Source organism: Sciurus vulgaris (genome assembly GCF_902686455.1).
Source record: "Sciurus vulgaris genome assembly, chromosome: 2".
Lineage (NCBI taxonomy): Eukaryota > Metazoa > Chordata > Mammalia > Rodentia > Sciuridae > Sciurus > Sciurus vulgaris.
This window is the reverse complement of record NC_136462.1, coordinates 51,317,553-51,334,475: the sequence shown is the minus strand read 5'-3', so window position 1 is coordinate 51,334,475 and position 16,923 is coordinate 51,317,553. Positions and strand designations below refer to the sequence as shown.

General features: G+C 40.5%; 1 protein-coding gene across 9 annotated transcripts in view; it reads right to left on the bottom strand.

The window, feature by feature from the left end:
* Nucleotides 1–2,569: 2,569 nt before the first annotated feature.
* TRIM9 (tripartite motif containing 9) overlaps nt 2,570–16,923 on the bottom strand; it is a 96,271-nt gene continuing 81,917 nt past the window's right edge. For 2 of the 9 annotated variants that reach the window (XM_079130205.1, XM_079130195.1), the window contains exons 8-13: nt 11,545–11,733; nt 8,788–8,829; nt 8,360–8,383; nt 7,216–7,519; nt 4,775–4,937; nt 2,570–2,845 (exon numbers count right to left, since the gene is read on the bottom strand). In XM_079130205.1, the coding sequence (XP_078986331.1) occupies nt 2,783–2,845; nt 4,775–4,937; nt 7,216–7,519; nt 8,360–8,383; nt 8,788–8,829; nt 11,545–11,733 (785 nt within the window). In that variant the 3' untranslated portion in view covers nt 2,570–2,782. The remainder of the gene's footprint in view (nt 2,846–4,774; nt 4,938–7,215; nt 7,520–8,359; nt 8,384–8,787; nt 8,830–11,544; nt 11,734–16,923) is intronic. The other 7 variants (XM_079130196.1, XM_079130198.1, XM_079130199.1 and 4 more) reach the window with 6 other exon arrangements.

Sequence of the window (16,923 nt, the reverse complement as noted above, 5' to 3'; positions counted from 1 at the left end):
TATGCAGAAACTGGGATGGACAGAGAGCCCTGCAATGTGTCCTGAGATTATAGCCTAGATGATGGACTTTAAAAAAAATATACATACACATTTTTTTAATTGTCGATGAACCTTTATTTTCTTTATATATGTTGCTGAGAATTAAACCCAGTGACTCACACATGCCAGGCAAGCGCTCTACCACTGAGCCACAAGCCCAGTCCCAAGATGATGTACTTTTTTTTTTGTGATGCTAGGGATCGAACCCAGGGCCTTGTGCTTGCAAGGCAAGCACTTTATTGACTGAGCTATCTCCTCAGCCCCCCAAGATGATGTACTTTTAAGTCATGTTTTCTTTTAATAAGAAACAGTTTATCAATGAGGGAGACTAACAATGTAAGGGAGATCAAAAGTGTTATTATTTAAAAACAATTGCACTGTTCAGCTCTTCTAGGAAATGCTGTAGGAACCAGGTTTGACCAAGTCAGTGACTCCATGTTTGGCAGCACAAGTTTGTGGCTCTTTTAGAGGCAGATTTGTTAAAATAGGCCCCCAGGGCTTGGAGGCAGATCCCCAATGCATCTAAACTATGGACATGTCACATCCAACTAAGGTTCAGGAATGAGTGAGCCTCGGGGTGGTACGGGCTCGTGAGGGAAGCTTGTGGAGAGCATGTGCTTTCAAGAGCTCGGGACTTTCCAGTTACACTTTAGTGAAGAAATATTGTCCCCACAAAGGTGAACTGTCTCCCCAATAGGTAAAAACTAAGACATTCTACAGAGACGTTTTGTGCTCTCATAAAAATCATTTATTGGCACAGGAAATGATTTTTTTTTCTAGTACAGTAGCTGTATGCATCTATCATTGCAATTCAGTGTAAACTACGGGTTATGAGCCACTAGAAATCTGATTAGCAGGATGAATTTAATAAAGAATGAGAACAACTATGAGTCTACAGAGGCCCAGCCATCGAGTCTCATTGGAGCACAAATCAAATATCAAACCAGTGTTGTCCTGCAACAGTGTTTGTGTAGCCACGGAAAACCAAGACGGACAGATAGGATAGCACCCGTTCAATAAATTAGCTTCCAATTAGAAAAACATTATAACTGACAGAAATAATCTAAGTAAAAGAAGCACAAAAGTAAATAATAGTAAAGTTGCTATTTACATATATTACTTTTTGCCAAAACTTTATTAGCTTTTCCCTTCTTACCTTTTCCCTTGGATTTGTTATTCTTGGGGTTTTTTCCCCCTTCTTTCTTTCTTTCTTTCTTTCTTTTATTGTTTTTTTCATGGTGATATTCTTGGCTCACTGGAAAATATTTAGACAACTAACCAGACCTTTATCCTCCAGGTCCTACATTTTCTACATCTTCATGTCAAACTAAAGAATCTGAAAGGTAAGTGTCTTTCTCTACAGAAGTAATACGCCTTATTATTCTGCCATCAGTCCTAGTAACCACATACAATCTCATTTTTTCCCTAAACATTATTTGAACTACCCCAGAAAGTCAGGCTGTGAATGGCAGCAGAGTGAATGGAGATTTTGTTTGTAACAGGCACAGGTAGCACACAGGTAGATGTTTATCCTGAGAGTGTGAATACAACTTAAGATCCCCCATGACTGAGCATGGGTCCTCCGCCCTCTGCTCACTGTTATTTCTTAACCATTTTTAAGGCTTGGTATCTAAGAATGCTGACGTCATTTCTACCAAAGAAGGGCTTTGTGATGAGTGGCAGCAGGGCATAATTAAAAGAGTGCAGTTGAAAAGGCATTGAGTTGGTATGTTTCTGGTGTGATGACCAGAACGTGTGGGTTTTTAGCATCACCTAGGAAGCCTGAAAGACCTTGTCAGTAAGGCTCTTTGATCTTCGTTTACTTTCTTTCTGGTACTTAAAACAATTTGTAATTATTTAATTTCTGCTTTGTTCTCCAACTAGAATATAAGCTCCAGCGGGGTGGAGACTATGCCTGTCCGTTCATCCCACGATTCCACAGTGTCTAGAACACAATGTTCTAGTGTCTGGAACAGTGCCTGGTCCATAGTAGTTCTCAATTAAAAACCTGTATTAAATAAATGAATCAAATCATGAAGTCCCCTGGTCTGCCTCAGTCTAGAGACTTTCCAGGTTCATATAATGGCCAGGGTTTCTGGCCTGTCCTACTGATTGGGCTATCCTAATGACCCTACCCTGCTGTGAACCTGTGTAGTTGATATTTTTGTGCTTCAATGGGTAGTGAAACTTCTCAGTGATAGATTCACTCTGCCCACCTCTCAAAGGTTAGCTATGCAGATGGAGCACTGCATGAGAGGCATGAGGGCAAGAACATTCTAGGAGGTAAACTGCAAGCTCCAAATTCAGCTCATTCTTCTCTACCTCCCTCTACAACCTCATTGTTTGACCAAAAGCTTAAGAAAAAAGTTATTAGGAGAATTCTTTTCTTGGCAGTGCCAGTTCTGTAGGTCACCAATAACATGTTCAGAAAAGAAACAAAGTGAACTCACCTATGTAAAAAATTAAGTTAAATAAAAGCAAAACCTGGGAGTGGAAAGGAAGTGAGGTGGTGGGCTGTCCAGGTCCTTTGTTGGTTAGAATTGCTAGACGTGGAAGCGAACACAGGCATGGTGAGGGTGGAGAGGCTGGAGGGAAAGGGGCAGAGCTCTAGAGGACCAGCTGTTCTTTCCTCCTTCTCCCGCTTCTGCCAACTCTGCCCTTGGCCGTGGCTGGCTGAGCTCCTTGCCGATGTGCTCTCTCTCAGGCAGAGGAAACAGGCAGCTGGTGCCTCCACAGCACATCCTTAAGCTATGGATGCTCTGCTGGAGTAGAAGTCGGGGACTGGGAGCCCAGTGTGAAGTGTGACCTGGTGGGGACAAGACTGTGAGTTCTGCAAGGCACCATGGTTAACCCCTTTCCCCAAACACAATGAACAGTGGGTGTGCTACTACTAATTTAAAAAGGGGTTTATCTGCTTCTCTTGAATCTATTCCAGTAGACATTAAGGAGGACTGCAGCAGAATTCTAGCTGTGGCAAAAGCCTGGCTATCATGGGAGGCTCCCAAATTCTGGTGATATTTGATAATCTGGTTCTCAGCCACCTGCTTCTTTTAAAGGATTCTGAGAGGCTGTGTACCTTTTGATCAAAGACAGGCAGGCACTGATCTGCAGGTAGTAAGCCTGCTGGTTCCACCTCAGCGAGCACCACTGAATCCATGAATAGAGGACAGATTAGCAGAGATGACTCCTCCCTACTAGTTACTCCAAGTGGTGATAAACTTCTGTGGGACTGCATGGACAATTGGTTGCCAGTTATGAAGAAACATGGCATCAGTTTCTGCTCAACCTCAAACCTCCATGGACAAGACTAGAACTATTTCAAGCAGTACTGTCATTTTTCTCCTTCTTGTCTCTGTCTTCCCCACCCAAGATTCTATGAAGATACTCAGAACATCCTGGAAACCCCCGTAGGGCATGTAGTATGATCTTATTTGTTAGGGAGATGGCTGAAATTTTTGAAAACTTTGAGTGTTTCTTTCTTCTGAGATTCACTTATAGGGCAATTTGTGATTTTCTTTCTTCCTATGTAGAAGATAAACTGACAGATTAGATTCCAGCCTCCCAGAAAACTCCATCTACTTGCATCAAGAAAGAAGGGTGGAGTCACTGGGTTCCAATCAATTGTACTGCTCATATTGATAGACAACAATGATTGAAAAAATATCTTAGGATTCTTGAGTGCTATCTTAAGGCAACTATTTGCTGAATGAGCTTCATATTTGTTAATGAGAGGTCCAACTCAGGAGGGTAGTGAGGTCACAAGTCCCAACAGCGACTGGCAGGGCACAGCCTCCACCCCTGCATGGCTCTGATCTTCCTCTCCTGCTGCCTGCCACCCCAACCCACCAGTCTCTTTGCCCTTCCCTGCCCATCTGGGTTCCTCATGCTGTAGAGACTTTGCAAAGGCCACTTCTCTGCCTGGAACTCTCCACTTAGCTCACTCTACCCCTGTAGGGGTCAGTTCTCCTGTTACGGCAATAGGGCCAGCCTACACTGACCATCTTCATCAGGACTGTAACCACCCTCTCTAGTCCCAGTACTCTGGATCCCTGACCCACCCTTCTTTCCATCACACTCTTCACTTTCTAATCATAATATACTTAATGTCATTGTACTTATTGTTTGTTTCTTATAACTGGAATATAAGCTCTAGGAGGACAAGATCATTATCTGCCCACCCCAACTGATGTATACCAAATATGTAGAATACTGCCTGGTGTGTTAAAAGTGCTCCACATTTTTACTGAATGACTGAATGAGAAGAACCTGTCGTTTTCTGTCTACCATCAACCTTAAGTAAGTGAGTTGCAGGCAGACTCAATGTTTCTATTCGTGTAGCACCTAGCAGAGCTGGAGTGCAGAGAAAGTGCTCCTATTTTCTGCCTAGGGTAGGAATACTTCAATCTTACATTTTCAGTTCTTATCCTGGAGCTCTGTGTAAATCATCTCATTTGGTTTTGTGTTAGCTGTTAAAGGCTTTCACTTCCACTTAGAGATGAAACTAGGGCAAACCATGTGTAGAACAAAATAGATTTCAGTTTCCCACTCATTGTAACTAAACTGCAACTGTAAGGTAAGGAATATGCTGGTAGGGAATCCCACTAGTGGTTCACTCTAATCCCTTTTCTCCCACTTCCTCCATGCCTATGCTCTGTGATCTGGGTATCTGATTTGATCCCAGGTACAGCCTCTGAAACCAGAAGAATCTGTTACACCGGAGGGTCTTGGGGCTTACCTGCACATTCCTGTTCAGGCTGACGGCAGGGAAGAACAGGCCCTCCACGTTCTCAAATGCTATGGGGCCCTGCTGTTCATCGTTGATAAAAAATGTCAAGGTCTTTCTATTTAAGTCGAGGAGGACACCAATAGTGGCCCCTTTTGTGATCCCTCCCTCAGTTCTGTGGGAAAAGAAAGAAGTGGGGTTTCACTTGCCTTTGTCATTTTAAAAGCGCCCCTTTTTGTATGGTTAAACCGAAGTGTTGCAACCTGTTTAAAAGTTTTGCCTCCCTTCCCCCCAGCTTTTCAAAGCATGTTTTTCCTGTAAGCAACCACTTTCGCATACAATTTAAACACCACAGATATACTGTATACCTATCAATGTTCTGAATGTATATCTGTGCTTTATAAAGAGTAAGATCATTTTGCCTCCCACCAATGTCCACTCCCTTGTGGGAGGTATTGGATCCTCCTGGGAGTATGTAGGTTGCTCTGGATTGCTCTGCATCGCTGAGTGAACATGTTCATCAGGGTCTCTACCACTGGGCTGCACCAACAGAAAACCAGGGACTAGAAAACAATAGCCTTTCGTCTGCCAGAGCTCAGACTCTGGCTATATTGCATACTTTGCACAAATTGTGGAAATCAAACATCATTAAATACGAAATGATTTAATTTGAAAGTCAAAATAAAGAAGCACTTAGGTTGAACCTAAAATATATGCATGGGAAATTGAATTTGGGGCCTTATGCTTCCCATTAAATAGTAAAACTCATTCCAGAAAGATGATAATTTTTTGGCATGTGGAATTTGAATTAAGAAGTTATAGGGTCTCTGAAAAATGACAACATTGAAGAAGATTCTTCCATGTAAAGTGAGATAATTATACTAGAGGAAATGTAGTGATTTTATGGAATCCGCATACAAATGTCATTTTACAAAGAATTGTGTCTTATGCTTCAATTGATAAGTTTCATCAAATGCCATTAAACAGGGATGATCACATTTGTCTTCCCTTCCTGTTTGAAACCTAGCAATACTGAAATTCATCTTCATCTCAGCAGAGCACAGAAATTTAAAAGCATCATTCATTTCCTCTTGCATGCAGAATACAGACTGTACATAGTCATTAAAAGACAGGTTTACAAACTACATCTTGTAATTCACAGGTTTAGCAAAGACAGCACAAGTGACATGCAGTTTGCATGCAGGCACATGTGTTCAGAATGTGTTTCTCTGCATAGTGTGTTGGTTATGTTCTTATTCAGTCCCTCACTTTGAAATAAAGATACTAAGCATGGTACATAGGTAATAGCATCAAGAATCTAGCATTAGAGTTCTCTAAAAGGTAAATTACTGAAGATAATTGCTTACATACATCCAGTAGGATTTGATATCAAGTTGAAATGGTGTGTGTGCTCATTTCAAGAGAGAGTGGAAAAATATACACCTGAATGGAGATACATTGAAAATATCCCAGGGAACAAGAGGCCCTAGGAATCTACCGGCTAGAAGGGCCAGTGATGCAGACACAGGAAAAGCTGAAACGGGGGAGACTGGTCATCCTGCCACTACCTGGCCTTATTTTCCTTTGAAAACCAACTGGACTTTTTCATTTTTTTTCAGAGACACCAGTGAGAGTGTGTGTTGGGGAATCTTTAAGAATAAGGTGGACCAGTGTTCATGAAAGACACATCTCAGCCTTAGAATTTTTGAAAAACTACATTTGAAAAGAACACAAACAAATGAAAAAGAAAATCCAAGAGAAAAATCATAATTTGTGTTATATTATAGTTATCTATCTGTATTTTGGTGATAGAGGAAAACCTTAAGGAGCTTACTACCTTCTCCTTCTTTAGCAATTGGGTGCTCTGAATTTATACAATAATAAGAAAGTTCTAGAACAAAGCTACCCAAACTGACATCAAAAAGATTTAGTTCAATGCATGGCTTCTATTTGGGGCAGTAGTGTTGGTAATAATAATAAGAACAATGGCTTTTATTTTCAGGTACCTCCACCATTAGGCATTTTTTAATAGGTCTCACTTAATCTTCAGAAGACTTCTGTATGATTTTTTTTTTTTTTTAAACTAATTTGGAGGATTTGCAAACCCACGTAGGGAAAAGCAAATAGTACTTTGTCGGGAAGCACTTTTCTGGTCATAGGCCTGGCTTTTAGAATCCTGCATTGTTTTTCTATAATGGATCTCCCTGGGGAATCTAGTTCCTAGTCCAGGGTGGAACATAGCAATGAAGGGTCAAGAAAAGTGCACATGTATCTGTTATTGTGCAAAAAGTCCACTAGCAGGATGGATGCAGCTTAGAGTAATGGATCACTTCTGTGACTTAATGAAAACTACTGCCCCTTAATGTTGTCTATGTAACAGGTCTTTGGACCAGGGTTCTCATCAGTGACCAGAAGCCAACATGAAGAAGGCTTGGTTTGGGGCTGCAGGGTACCTGTTGGTGTGCGAGTTGTTGTGCATGAACCAGCTCCGGTTATTGTCCACATACATTGCCCAAGCTTTGTCGTCTTTTCCTAACATCACATCCTTCATCACATCCATGCGGGCTACGCCAAAGGCAGGGTCGGGGTGGTTGTCATAGCGATCTATCGTAAGCTCCCAGTAGTGAACTCCCTTAGAGAAGCCAGTCTTCCCCAGGACCACCCGGTCATCGTAGCTACTGCAGGTCACTGTCAAGTTGTCATTGGAGAAGATGATGTCCGAGTGTGCAGAGCCAGGGTCGAAAGCAAACCAGGCCACTGAGAACAACAGAAGGGAATTGGGTTATTAAGGCAGACCCAACAGGCTCTGCACTGTAACACACCCCTGGGCGGGTGAGGAGCATCGTGTCAAGTTTTCATGCTGCCATGCAGGAAGGAGGTGTCCGGGGCCAGAGGGGCTGTAAGTGAGCAGACAGGGGCACATCCTGGGAGTTGGTACTCTGCACCAGAAGCAGACGGAGGACACACGACCGATTCAGCAGGGGTTACCTGGCGCAGACTGCACTCCCAACCAGGTGATCCGGGAGTGAAGTAGCATCGAGTTTGGAAGGTGCAAGTCCCTTCCCCTGGTGACTGGCAGAACAGTGCACCAGAGACATAAAGGGAGAGGGGATGCACTAAGGTGCCTGTGTAACCCCTGAGGCGGGGAGGCTAGATCTAGAGTCCTGGATGGAGGAGGGATAAAACACACTGAGTGAAATCAGGAAATAGCCCGTAGGCAGAAGTGCTAACGTCTAGTTGTTTTGAAAATTTCCTTGGTTCTCCTGCCCGCTCAGAAGCTGTGAAGCTATAAGCAACATAAACTAATTTCCACGAATGATTGTGACTTGGATGTAGGACAGGTTTCTTCCTTCCTAACTGAAAAATGTACTACTCCTAAAACTAATATGTATTCTATTTTGCTGGAGCAGTAGGTAGTTTGGACATTAGGCACAAATAGAATGACATCTTTGTACACATTGCTGTGCCCCAAGTTCTAAATGCTGCCTACAAATAACACACTCTGGAGAGATGAAATCACTGACTTATTGAACCTGTGAGCCACCTCACATGCATTTCAGTCTTTGCTACTGGTAATAGAACAAGGTTATTCCATACCTGCCAACAGCTTTTTAATGTCAACTGTTGTCATTCCAATGAAAGGCATGGGGGAGAGAAATAGGAAGCAAAATTGACATTCATAAGAAAACATGTCTCTTTTGACAGACTAATACCACAAAAGGGCTCCACTGAAAAGGTTACACACACTACAACAGCTGGTTTGACTTGTTGTACCCACATTAAATGCTCATAAAGAGTGCTTTGCATTGATGCATAAGGCGGGAAAGTAAGCTTGGAGGTACAACATTAAAAATATGGATCCTTTTTTCCATTTTGCTAAGAATCCAAGAAACTTATAAAGGGGTGAGAATGACAATTAGACAATTTTATTGACATAAAATAAGCTGCTGCCATTTATTTTGTGAAGGAAATTGAGCATACCAGTCACATAAGTCAAAGATAACAATTACAATAAGTATACTTGCCTAATTGAGAGTAAGGTGCAGACTGTGTCTCAAAATTGCATCCTATAAAGAGATACTACACATCAAAGCTATGAAATGACAGCCAGGTTGATAAAAAATATTTGCATACATATAAAAAGCACCAACTGCATATAGTCACCAGAGGCCTGATTCATGAAAAAACAAGCCCTTTTTATGTTCATTGTCTTTGCTGAGTAAGAACTGCTTTTCAGTTCTTTCCAAATGAAAAGTACATCTTTTTACCTTTTAATAAGTTCATCTCCAATTGATTCTAAATCCTGGAGCTTAAATTTTCATCATCTTTCAAGTTCAATCTTGTCCACTGAATTTTCATACTAAGAAAGTTGACTGTTAAAAATGAGAAAAAAATTGCCCAATCAAAATGCAGAAATTATTGACTCTTTAGGATTATTTTGTGCATTTTTAACTCTGGATATGCCAAAAAGTCTTTTGACTTGGGTCCAAGTTAAATGGTATGTATGTAACTACATGTGTAATGTAACCCATATGTTGATGCATCTGATAATTAATAACGACGTGAACTGAATGTTTTAAAAACAAAAATTGCCTTTTCTTTGTAGATTGTTTTGTTACATCATTGAGGGAGTCATTGAGGGAGAGGAGTGGGATGCTGGGAGTGGAATGGTCTCAGAGATACAGTAGAGTCACTGTCCCCTTCACGAAGGTTTACAGACCCCACACTATGAGAAGCTGCATGGAGATGGAGGAAGGCTGTCCAGTCTTAAAATGTTCAAAGGTGTGTGACTTATAATTTCCAGTGGTATTAGGAAATAGTTTAGAAAATTCAGGGTTTTTTTTGTTTGTTTGTTTTTGTTTTTTGCAGCGCTGGGGATTGAACCCAGGCCTTGTGCTTGCGAGGCACGCACTCTACCAACTGAGCTATCTCCCCAGCCTGAAAATGCAGTTTTTAAAATTAAAAAAAATTTTTTTAGTTGTAAGTGGACACAATGCCTTTATTTAATTAATTTATTTTTATGTGATGCTGAGGATCAAACCCAGTGCCTCATACTTGTTAGGCAAGTGCTCTCCCGCTGAGCTACAGCCCCAGCCTAGGAAATGCAGTCGTGATGAGCACTAAGCGATAAAGTATCATGTCATTTTTTTTTCCTGATTTGTTAAGTCCTTACATGCCACTTTCTAAAACAACTAAAGGATAATTCACTGACTTGAATAAATTTACAATAATTAGAAAATACACTCACTATAAAAAGAGGACTGAATTAAAAACAAAATGTAAAGATTATGACCTTACTTTGGGTTAGCTAATTTCACTCAGGTTGGATTTTATGTTTGGTTTCCACTGACTGTTACTTGGATTCCTACTCCTGGATTAGAGCACAGTGAGTATGGAACATTCAGAGTTTTAAAACTGAATTTTATTTCCAGCTTTGGAAATCAACTTGTAGAATCTGACCAGGGCTTTATCAATTTTTAAATGAATCATGCCTCGTGCAAATCTTTTTTGGAAACAAACATTCTGAAATCTTTTTACACTACTTGAAACACATACATTCAAGATTCCACAGTACAACTAGAACAATGCTGCTAAATATACCTGTCAAATATCCCCAAACCCACATTTCATTTTATTCTTGAGACAATATACATTACAAAGACTATAACAATATTTCAGTACATTAGACACAAGTGAAAAGAGTTCCATAACAAAGCATGTTGGAAAGCCAGTAGTGCACAGAAAAACAATAAGAAACGCAAAAGCACAAAGAAAAATGTCATTTTCAAGAGAGCTTGAAGTCCCTGCATCCTTTTTGCACTGTCATGCTGTGGCCTTCTTCATTCCAGGATGTGGGATGAGCCAAAAGAATAAAACAAAAGCCAAAAGAAACCTTTGGAAATGTGAAATGTGCATCATGTGTATCCATGATTACAATATAGTCCTGAAGAGATCAAATAGGTCTGCATTATAGATATTTTAAGATTCTATTTGCTAGACATAGCTCACTGCAAAGTAACACAAGTCTAGCTTCCCTGAAATCAACCATAGGCCCTGTCACAACCAGGGAAACTCCCCAGAGGCTGCACTTTTGAATTACTTTGAGTCTTTGGGTATTGGGCATTAGGAGTTAAGGGTTTCTAATTCAGCCAGTGGTGGTCCCTGCCCTTTGCTAGGGAAACAGCCATGAGCCCGCTGTCTTGCCAGTGAATACAGGCTTTTGCAGAAAATACTTCCACTCTCGGCTCTCTGGTTTGCCTGCTTTGTAGGATTCATTTGGCTGTGGGCATGTTTTCACTTTTTATTTGATTTTGTCAATAAAGATCTCTTGAGTCTATGTTTAATCAGACCACTCCAGGCTGGATGCACTGATCCAGTCACCCAGACACAGCTGGTTTCCTGGATACAGAAAGGTTGCAAACCTCCCAGCTACTATTGCGGCCTCCACTCAGCCAGAGCCTGTGCCGTGCTATGCCACTGCATGTGATGACAGCGAGTTATCCATGGTGGTACCAGCTTGTGCAAAAAAGAACAACTTCACTCATCACTTTCCAATGTCATCACACACGGATCACAGCTCCATGGCTGGTCCTTTCACCACACAAACAAGAATGCCACAAAGCTCCATCATCCAAATGATCCTCACACTGGAAGCAGGCCACAGACACAGAGACTAGCTCATCCCCCTCACCACGCACATGAATGGCAAGAACAAAACAGGTATTTCAGAGATGCCTTCAAGGCACAGAGATCAAGAGGAAAGGTCTGACAGCTCAGCTCACCCGATGTATTGAGAGACTGTAAAGAAGAATGCAAGCTCAGCTGGTGGGGTGAGGATCTGAAATCAAAGTAGGATCTCCCGGGGAAGCTGGGTTGTAGATTAAGGGTGGAGGAGAAAGGACTCATTCTACGGAGCGGCAATCTTTCCGAAGGCACTGGAAAAGGGAGGGTCTGTTCTTCTGAGTCTGTGTCTAAATGTAAGATCAATGCAAACTAGAGATCAGAAATCTGCCACCTGAGGTTCCCCAAGACCTGCCTTAACAATGCATTCATACAAGTCTCATCTGTCCTGCAGGGCACCACATGCGGGCATTAACAAAGCCAAGGTATCTGGGGACTGGCAGGAAATTCTCAGCAGGTCAGGACCCAAGATCCAGGCCCAAGGCTCTCTAACATCACTGACAATTATTTTCATTTTCCACAATTTTTGGAAGGTTTCCTTTAAATTAAATATTTTTAGGGTTGAATTCAGAAACTTCAGAGTTAAATTTTGCCCATTGATGACCAAGAGGAGATTAATACTTTACCAGCTTCAGCTACCCCACAAATTGCTGTGTATTCATTAATAATCTCTTGAAGTGTTTCTAATTTGGGAGATAATACGTTTTACAAACCGTTTTATACTTCCCCCTTTCTCTGCTAATGTGTCTTTACCCATTTCTGGATGAATGACATGAGAGAGGGTTCAACAAGTAATCTGGGAACAAGCCTTACCTTTGCTCCTGAATTCTGATCAGACCCTAGGGACATCATTGACCTTCTCTGGTTCTTTAATTATAAACAGCCTATGGGCAGGGGGAGGTGCACTGGTGTAAAGTGTCTGTTTCTTTTCAAACAGTCATGTCTGGCTTTGAAGAACTTTATATCAGACTAAGAACTTAATCAATTACTTGGTCTGACTTTAGATGGTTGCGTGTTAGTTTCTCTAAATTATTAACATCACTCCTTTTGCTTGTCAAACAGCTCTCTTGTCAAATGCAGTGCTGTGGACTGGTCAGAAATAGATCATCCACCATTTGGAAGGTTCTAAAACTCACTATAATAGCAAAAATTCAGGAACTATTCAGGACATGAAAGTTACACACTATGTCCAAAACCCCAAGGACACTTTCATCTTTTGAAAAACTAATTTTGTTATGGTGTCCATCAGGTGTTACTGGGAATGATTTTCTGACTTGAGTCTGTTAGCAGCTCTTCTTTGGGCACACCCCACACCCTTCTTCTGTCAAAATGCTACTGTGTGTATGTTTAGGCAAAAATAACTGCAGTGTGTGGTGTGTGTGTGTGTGCGTGTGCGTGTGATGAACGTGATCCTATTTGAGGAGCTCAGAACAAGGGTGTTGGCAAGTTCTAATACTGCCAAGAAGCAGCTTCATTTTCATTTTTGAACTCACAATATTAAAGTTAGCTTTCCATACTTTAGAATTATCCTTGGGGGAAGATTTTTTTTTTTTCTAAGTATAAATCAGATCTCAGAGAAAAGGAATTGCTATTTATGGAGTTAAGGCTTTATGTTTCCAATAATAAAACTTCTACCTAGACTTTGTATAGTTTGGGTGATTGGGCATATAGAATCCTTTGTTCAGATATGATACATCAAAAGTTATTATTTGTAAAAATCAGTTTTGTTATAATCAACTTACAGGGGAAATTAGTGTCAGTTTAATGAGAACGATTTGAACTAACATAGCACTACCAACAGACATGGGCTTTCAATGAGATAGAGCCTTTACAGCTATATTTCTGTCAATAAAAGATTTTTTATTAAAAAGAATTTGCTTAAAAATGCATCTTTAACAGCTATGATTCTCAATTCATTGTATTGAAAACATTTGTTGCTTTCAAAATTAAGGGGAAAGGCATATGTGGTAAGATAAATTCTGAAGAATTTTGAATCCCCGAGCAATTATCTGTAAACCCATGATGAACTGGGTACAGAATCCAGAACTGGGGAAGCATATCAAACCCATCCTGAGTTGTACTCACCTTTGCTATTCTCAGCACCAGGAAGAAGAACTTAAGGGTTGGCGAGGGCACCACTTTGTAGGGTGGGGGTTGAAGGTAGTTATGGCTAGTCCTGGGATTAATAACTTGACACTCAAATGATTATTATCTTATCCTTTTTTGTGGATCCATTGTTTATTGATGACCCAATTTTCCTTGACTCCTCTTACTTTTGGACTCTGCCCTCCACTCAGGCAAACATATAATATCCATGGTTATCCAAACATTCCACTTTTGTTTTTGAGTTTTTTTGTTCTCCTCACCTAGGGCCTCCCATTCTTGACATCTTTATTTTTACCCATTTCTTCTAAACTGCTTCTATAATATCATCATCATCATCATCATCATCATCATCATCATCATCACTATCATCATTATCCTGCCTTGCCATGAGAACTTCCCAAATAAATTAGAAGAGACAGAACACTTTCCACCTGATTCCAGACAGACTAGACAGGCAAGTCTCCCTTCTCACCCTTTCTCATGGTCGTGGGCACATGGTGGAAGTGTTTGGTCAGATGCCTTCAGGTCACACATGCCACTTCATGTTATCTTTGATCACTGAAGTCTCAGAAAGACACTTATCTCAATATTTGAGAAGGCATCATCATGCTTCCTTTGAAGTGCCCTGGGATGAGAAATGTCACCTCCAGCCAGCCAACTCTCTCTAATCCGCAGTTAATGCTTGTATTGCGTGGATACTCTGCCCCCCAGTTGTAGTATTATCATCTAGGGCCATCTGGGGCCATATGGAGCAGATTACGAGTTCTTCAAGTATTTGAGGCAAGCAACCAATCCTCTTTGAAGTTTCCCTTTTCTGGGCTAAGCAGAGTTTATTTCCAACTATTCTTCTATATATGGATTTCAGATCCTTGACGCTGCTGGTCATACCGCTCTGAACATGTTGAAAGGCATGAACCAAAGACAACATGAAAATGTTGAGAACAGTATTGCCACAACCTGGTGTAGCCAAATCACACTTAACTCACATTTAACATAGACATAACTATTCAAGTGTGTATTCTGTTATCCCCATAGGATGCAAGGAGAATGTATATGCCATGTTCTCACTTCCCCTTCAAAACACAACTAGTGAGATATGGAGAAGGTTTCTTAGTCATTAATATTCTATTCGTAAAGACAAAGAGGAAAGGGGTTATTTTTTGCAGAATATGAAGCTATGTTTCAGGTCACATCTAATGTCCAGGATGATGATGATGATTCATTTTTAACTTATAGATCTCTAGAGAAAGCCAAGTAGCTCCCTAACAGATTGCTAATGCCTCATTATTACGTGCAGTGATCCTGCCTGGTGAAGGGCTGTGCTGAGTGAAAGCAGTTTAGTGGGAAAGAAGAGTGGAAACCAGCATGCCAGTGACAGAATGTGGAGATTCCATGCATATCGATAACTCTAAGATGGGGAATGTGTTCACAATGAAAATGTGTCAAGAAGTGCTTTTCTCTACCCTCACAATGACCATCATTTCCCTCTAGCTGTTCCCTAGACTTCTTTCCCTTCTCACCTGGGGTTGGCTGGATTCTAGAGCAGGGACCTAGTTAAAGGCAGAGGCCTCTGCTTGAAAGAAGCATTCAAGAATTACAGAAATAAAATTAAGTGGGGGATCATGTGTACTCTTTACTGGATTTGAGTTCAAGGAGAAAAAAGAATATCTAGATGGTGTACTCTGGCTCACTGTATGGTTCGTTCTCCTATTTACTTATTGGTTGATTGATTATACTGGGGCTTGAACCAGGGATGCTTTACTACTGAGCTCATCCGCAGCACTTTTTTACTTTTTATTTTTATTTTCATTTCATTTTACTTTTTATTTTTTACTTTCACTAAGTTAGTTAAGGCCTCACTAAATTATTGAGGTTGGCCCTGAATTTGTGATTCTCCTGCTTCAGACTCCCGAGTTGCTGGGATAACAGGCATGTGCCACTGAGCCCGGCTTGGATAGTTCTTTTAATTGTCCATTAGCTGGCACTTATTGAGCACATATCATGTGCTAGACATTGTATTAGCATTGAGCAGCTGATATACATGAAGCTGGCAAAAGTGACTATAAGAAAAATAATCTAGAAAATCTGTGTCATTTATTATTGATTGGTTTTAATACTTCTAGGGGTGGCATTTCTAGATCAATTCCAACATGTACGGAGTAGGAGAGATTTCTACAGGTGTAGAATAATATGAAAATGTAAAGTACAATCTTTAAGGGATCATCTTTGGGACTCAAAGAGGAAAAGCAAACTGACAGAGGTTTCTTATGTCGGCGTGTGCTAATTCAGGTTTCTCTGTGTTCTGGTGGAAGCCCCATGGTGTCCTGTCTGACAGTGAACAGCTTCATAACCAAGCAGCCCTTGTGCCCTGGTTCAACACAATGGCTGTATTTCAGAGCATGGTGAAGCAAGATATGCCACTAAAAATTGCACAAGTGGTGTTAAAGATGAGTTTTAGTTCAATTATAAGTCAGCTGTAAAATAATTTCCTTTTGTTGGAAAGATTTGAAGAGACAAAAGAAATGAATGAAGAAGGAGGCTGAGCTTTCTTCAATGATCTAATAAGCAACCGAAGTCACAATTTATGTCCAAGTGGTACATAATTTATAACAAAAGGTGGTATTTTAAGCTTTCTTAAGTGTGGCATTAATTGCAGTTGAGAAGTGAGAAACAAATCTGTTTTGAAAACCTCCTTTTAAAAGAATGAAACAGCCCTTGCTATGCCTAGGATGATTGTGTACTTCATCACTCTAATTTAGAGCACCAAGGGATTATTTATAAAGAACTATCATTAAGAGAAATGAGAATTCCTACATTTCAATTAGATATACAAGATTCCAAAGAACTCAACTGTTCCTCAGAATGTAGGACTGCTAAGCACACTCATAGAACAAAAATAGAATCTGGATTCAATTCAGTCCTATGGAAAAATTCAGGAAATTTCTTGGGATATCATGTATGTTGTCAAAACTAAAAGGAACCAAAGTCTCTCTTTGGGCTGTGAAACCTATCATTATGATTCTCCTTTTGCAAAATTTACCCAAATTTGGTCAGGTATGATTAATCTACCTTTAGGCTTTTGTTCTGGAAATTAATGTTCTTTTAACTTAATTATTTTTGGTGAGGCCCAGATGCTCAGTGAGCCATATACTTTTCCTTATATGATCCTTTGTCACTAGTATTGAACATTTGGTATCATAGGCAGAACTTTAAGACTCACAAAGACCCTTGGAGGAGGCAGGAGGTATCTAATGCCTTTTCATAGTATTCTCTGAAATAGTTAACAGCTTTCCGCAGTAATTTTAAAGAGACAAGCCACAAAGGACTAATTTTAAAGAATTTGGAGGTCATTTGCTCTAAGTTCCTAGTGTTAC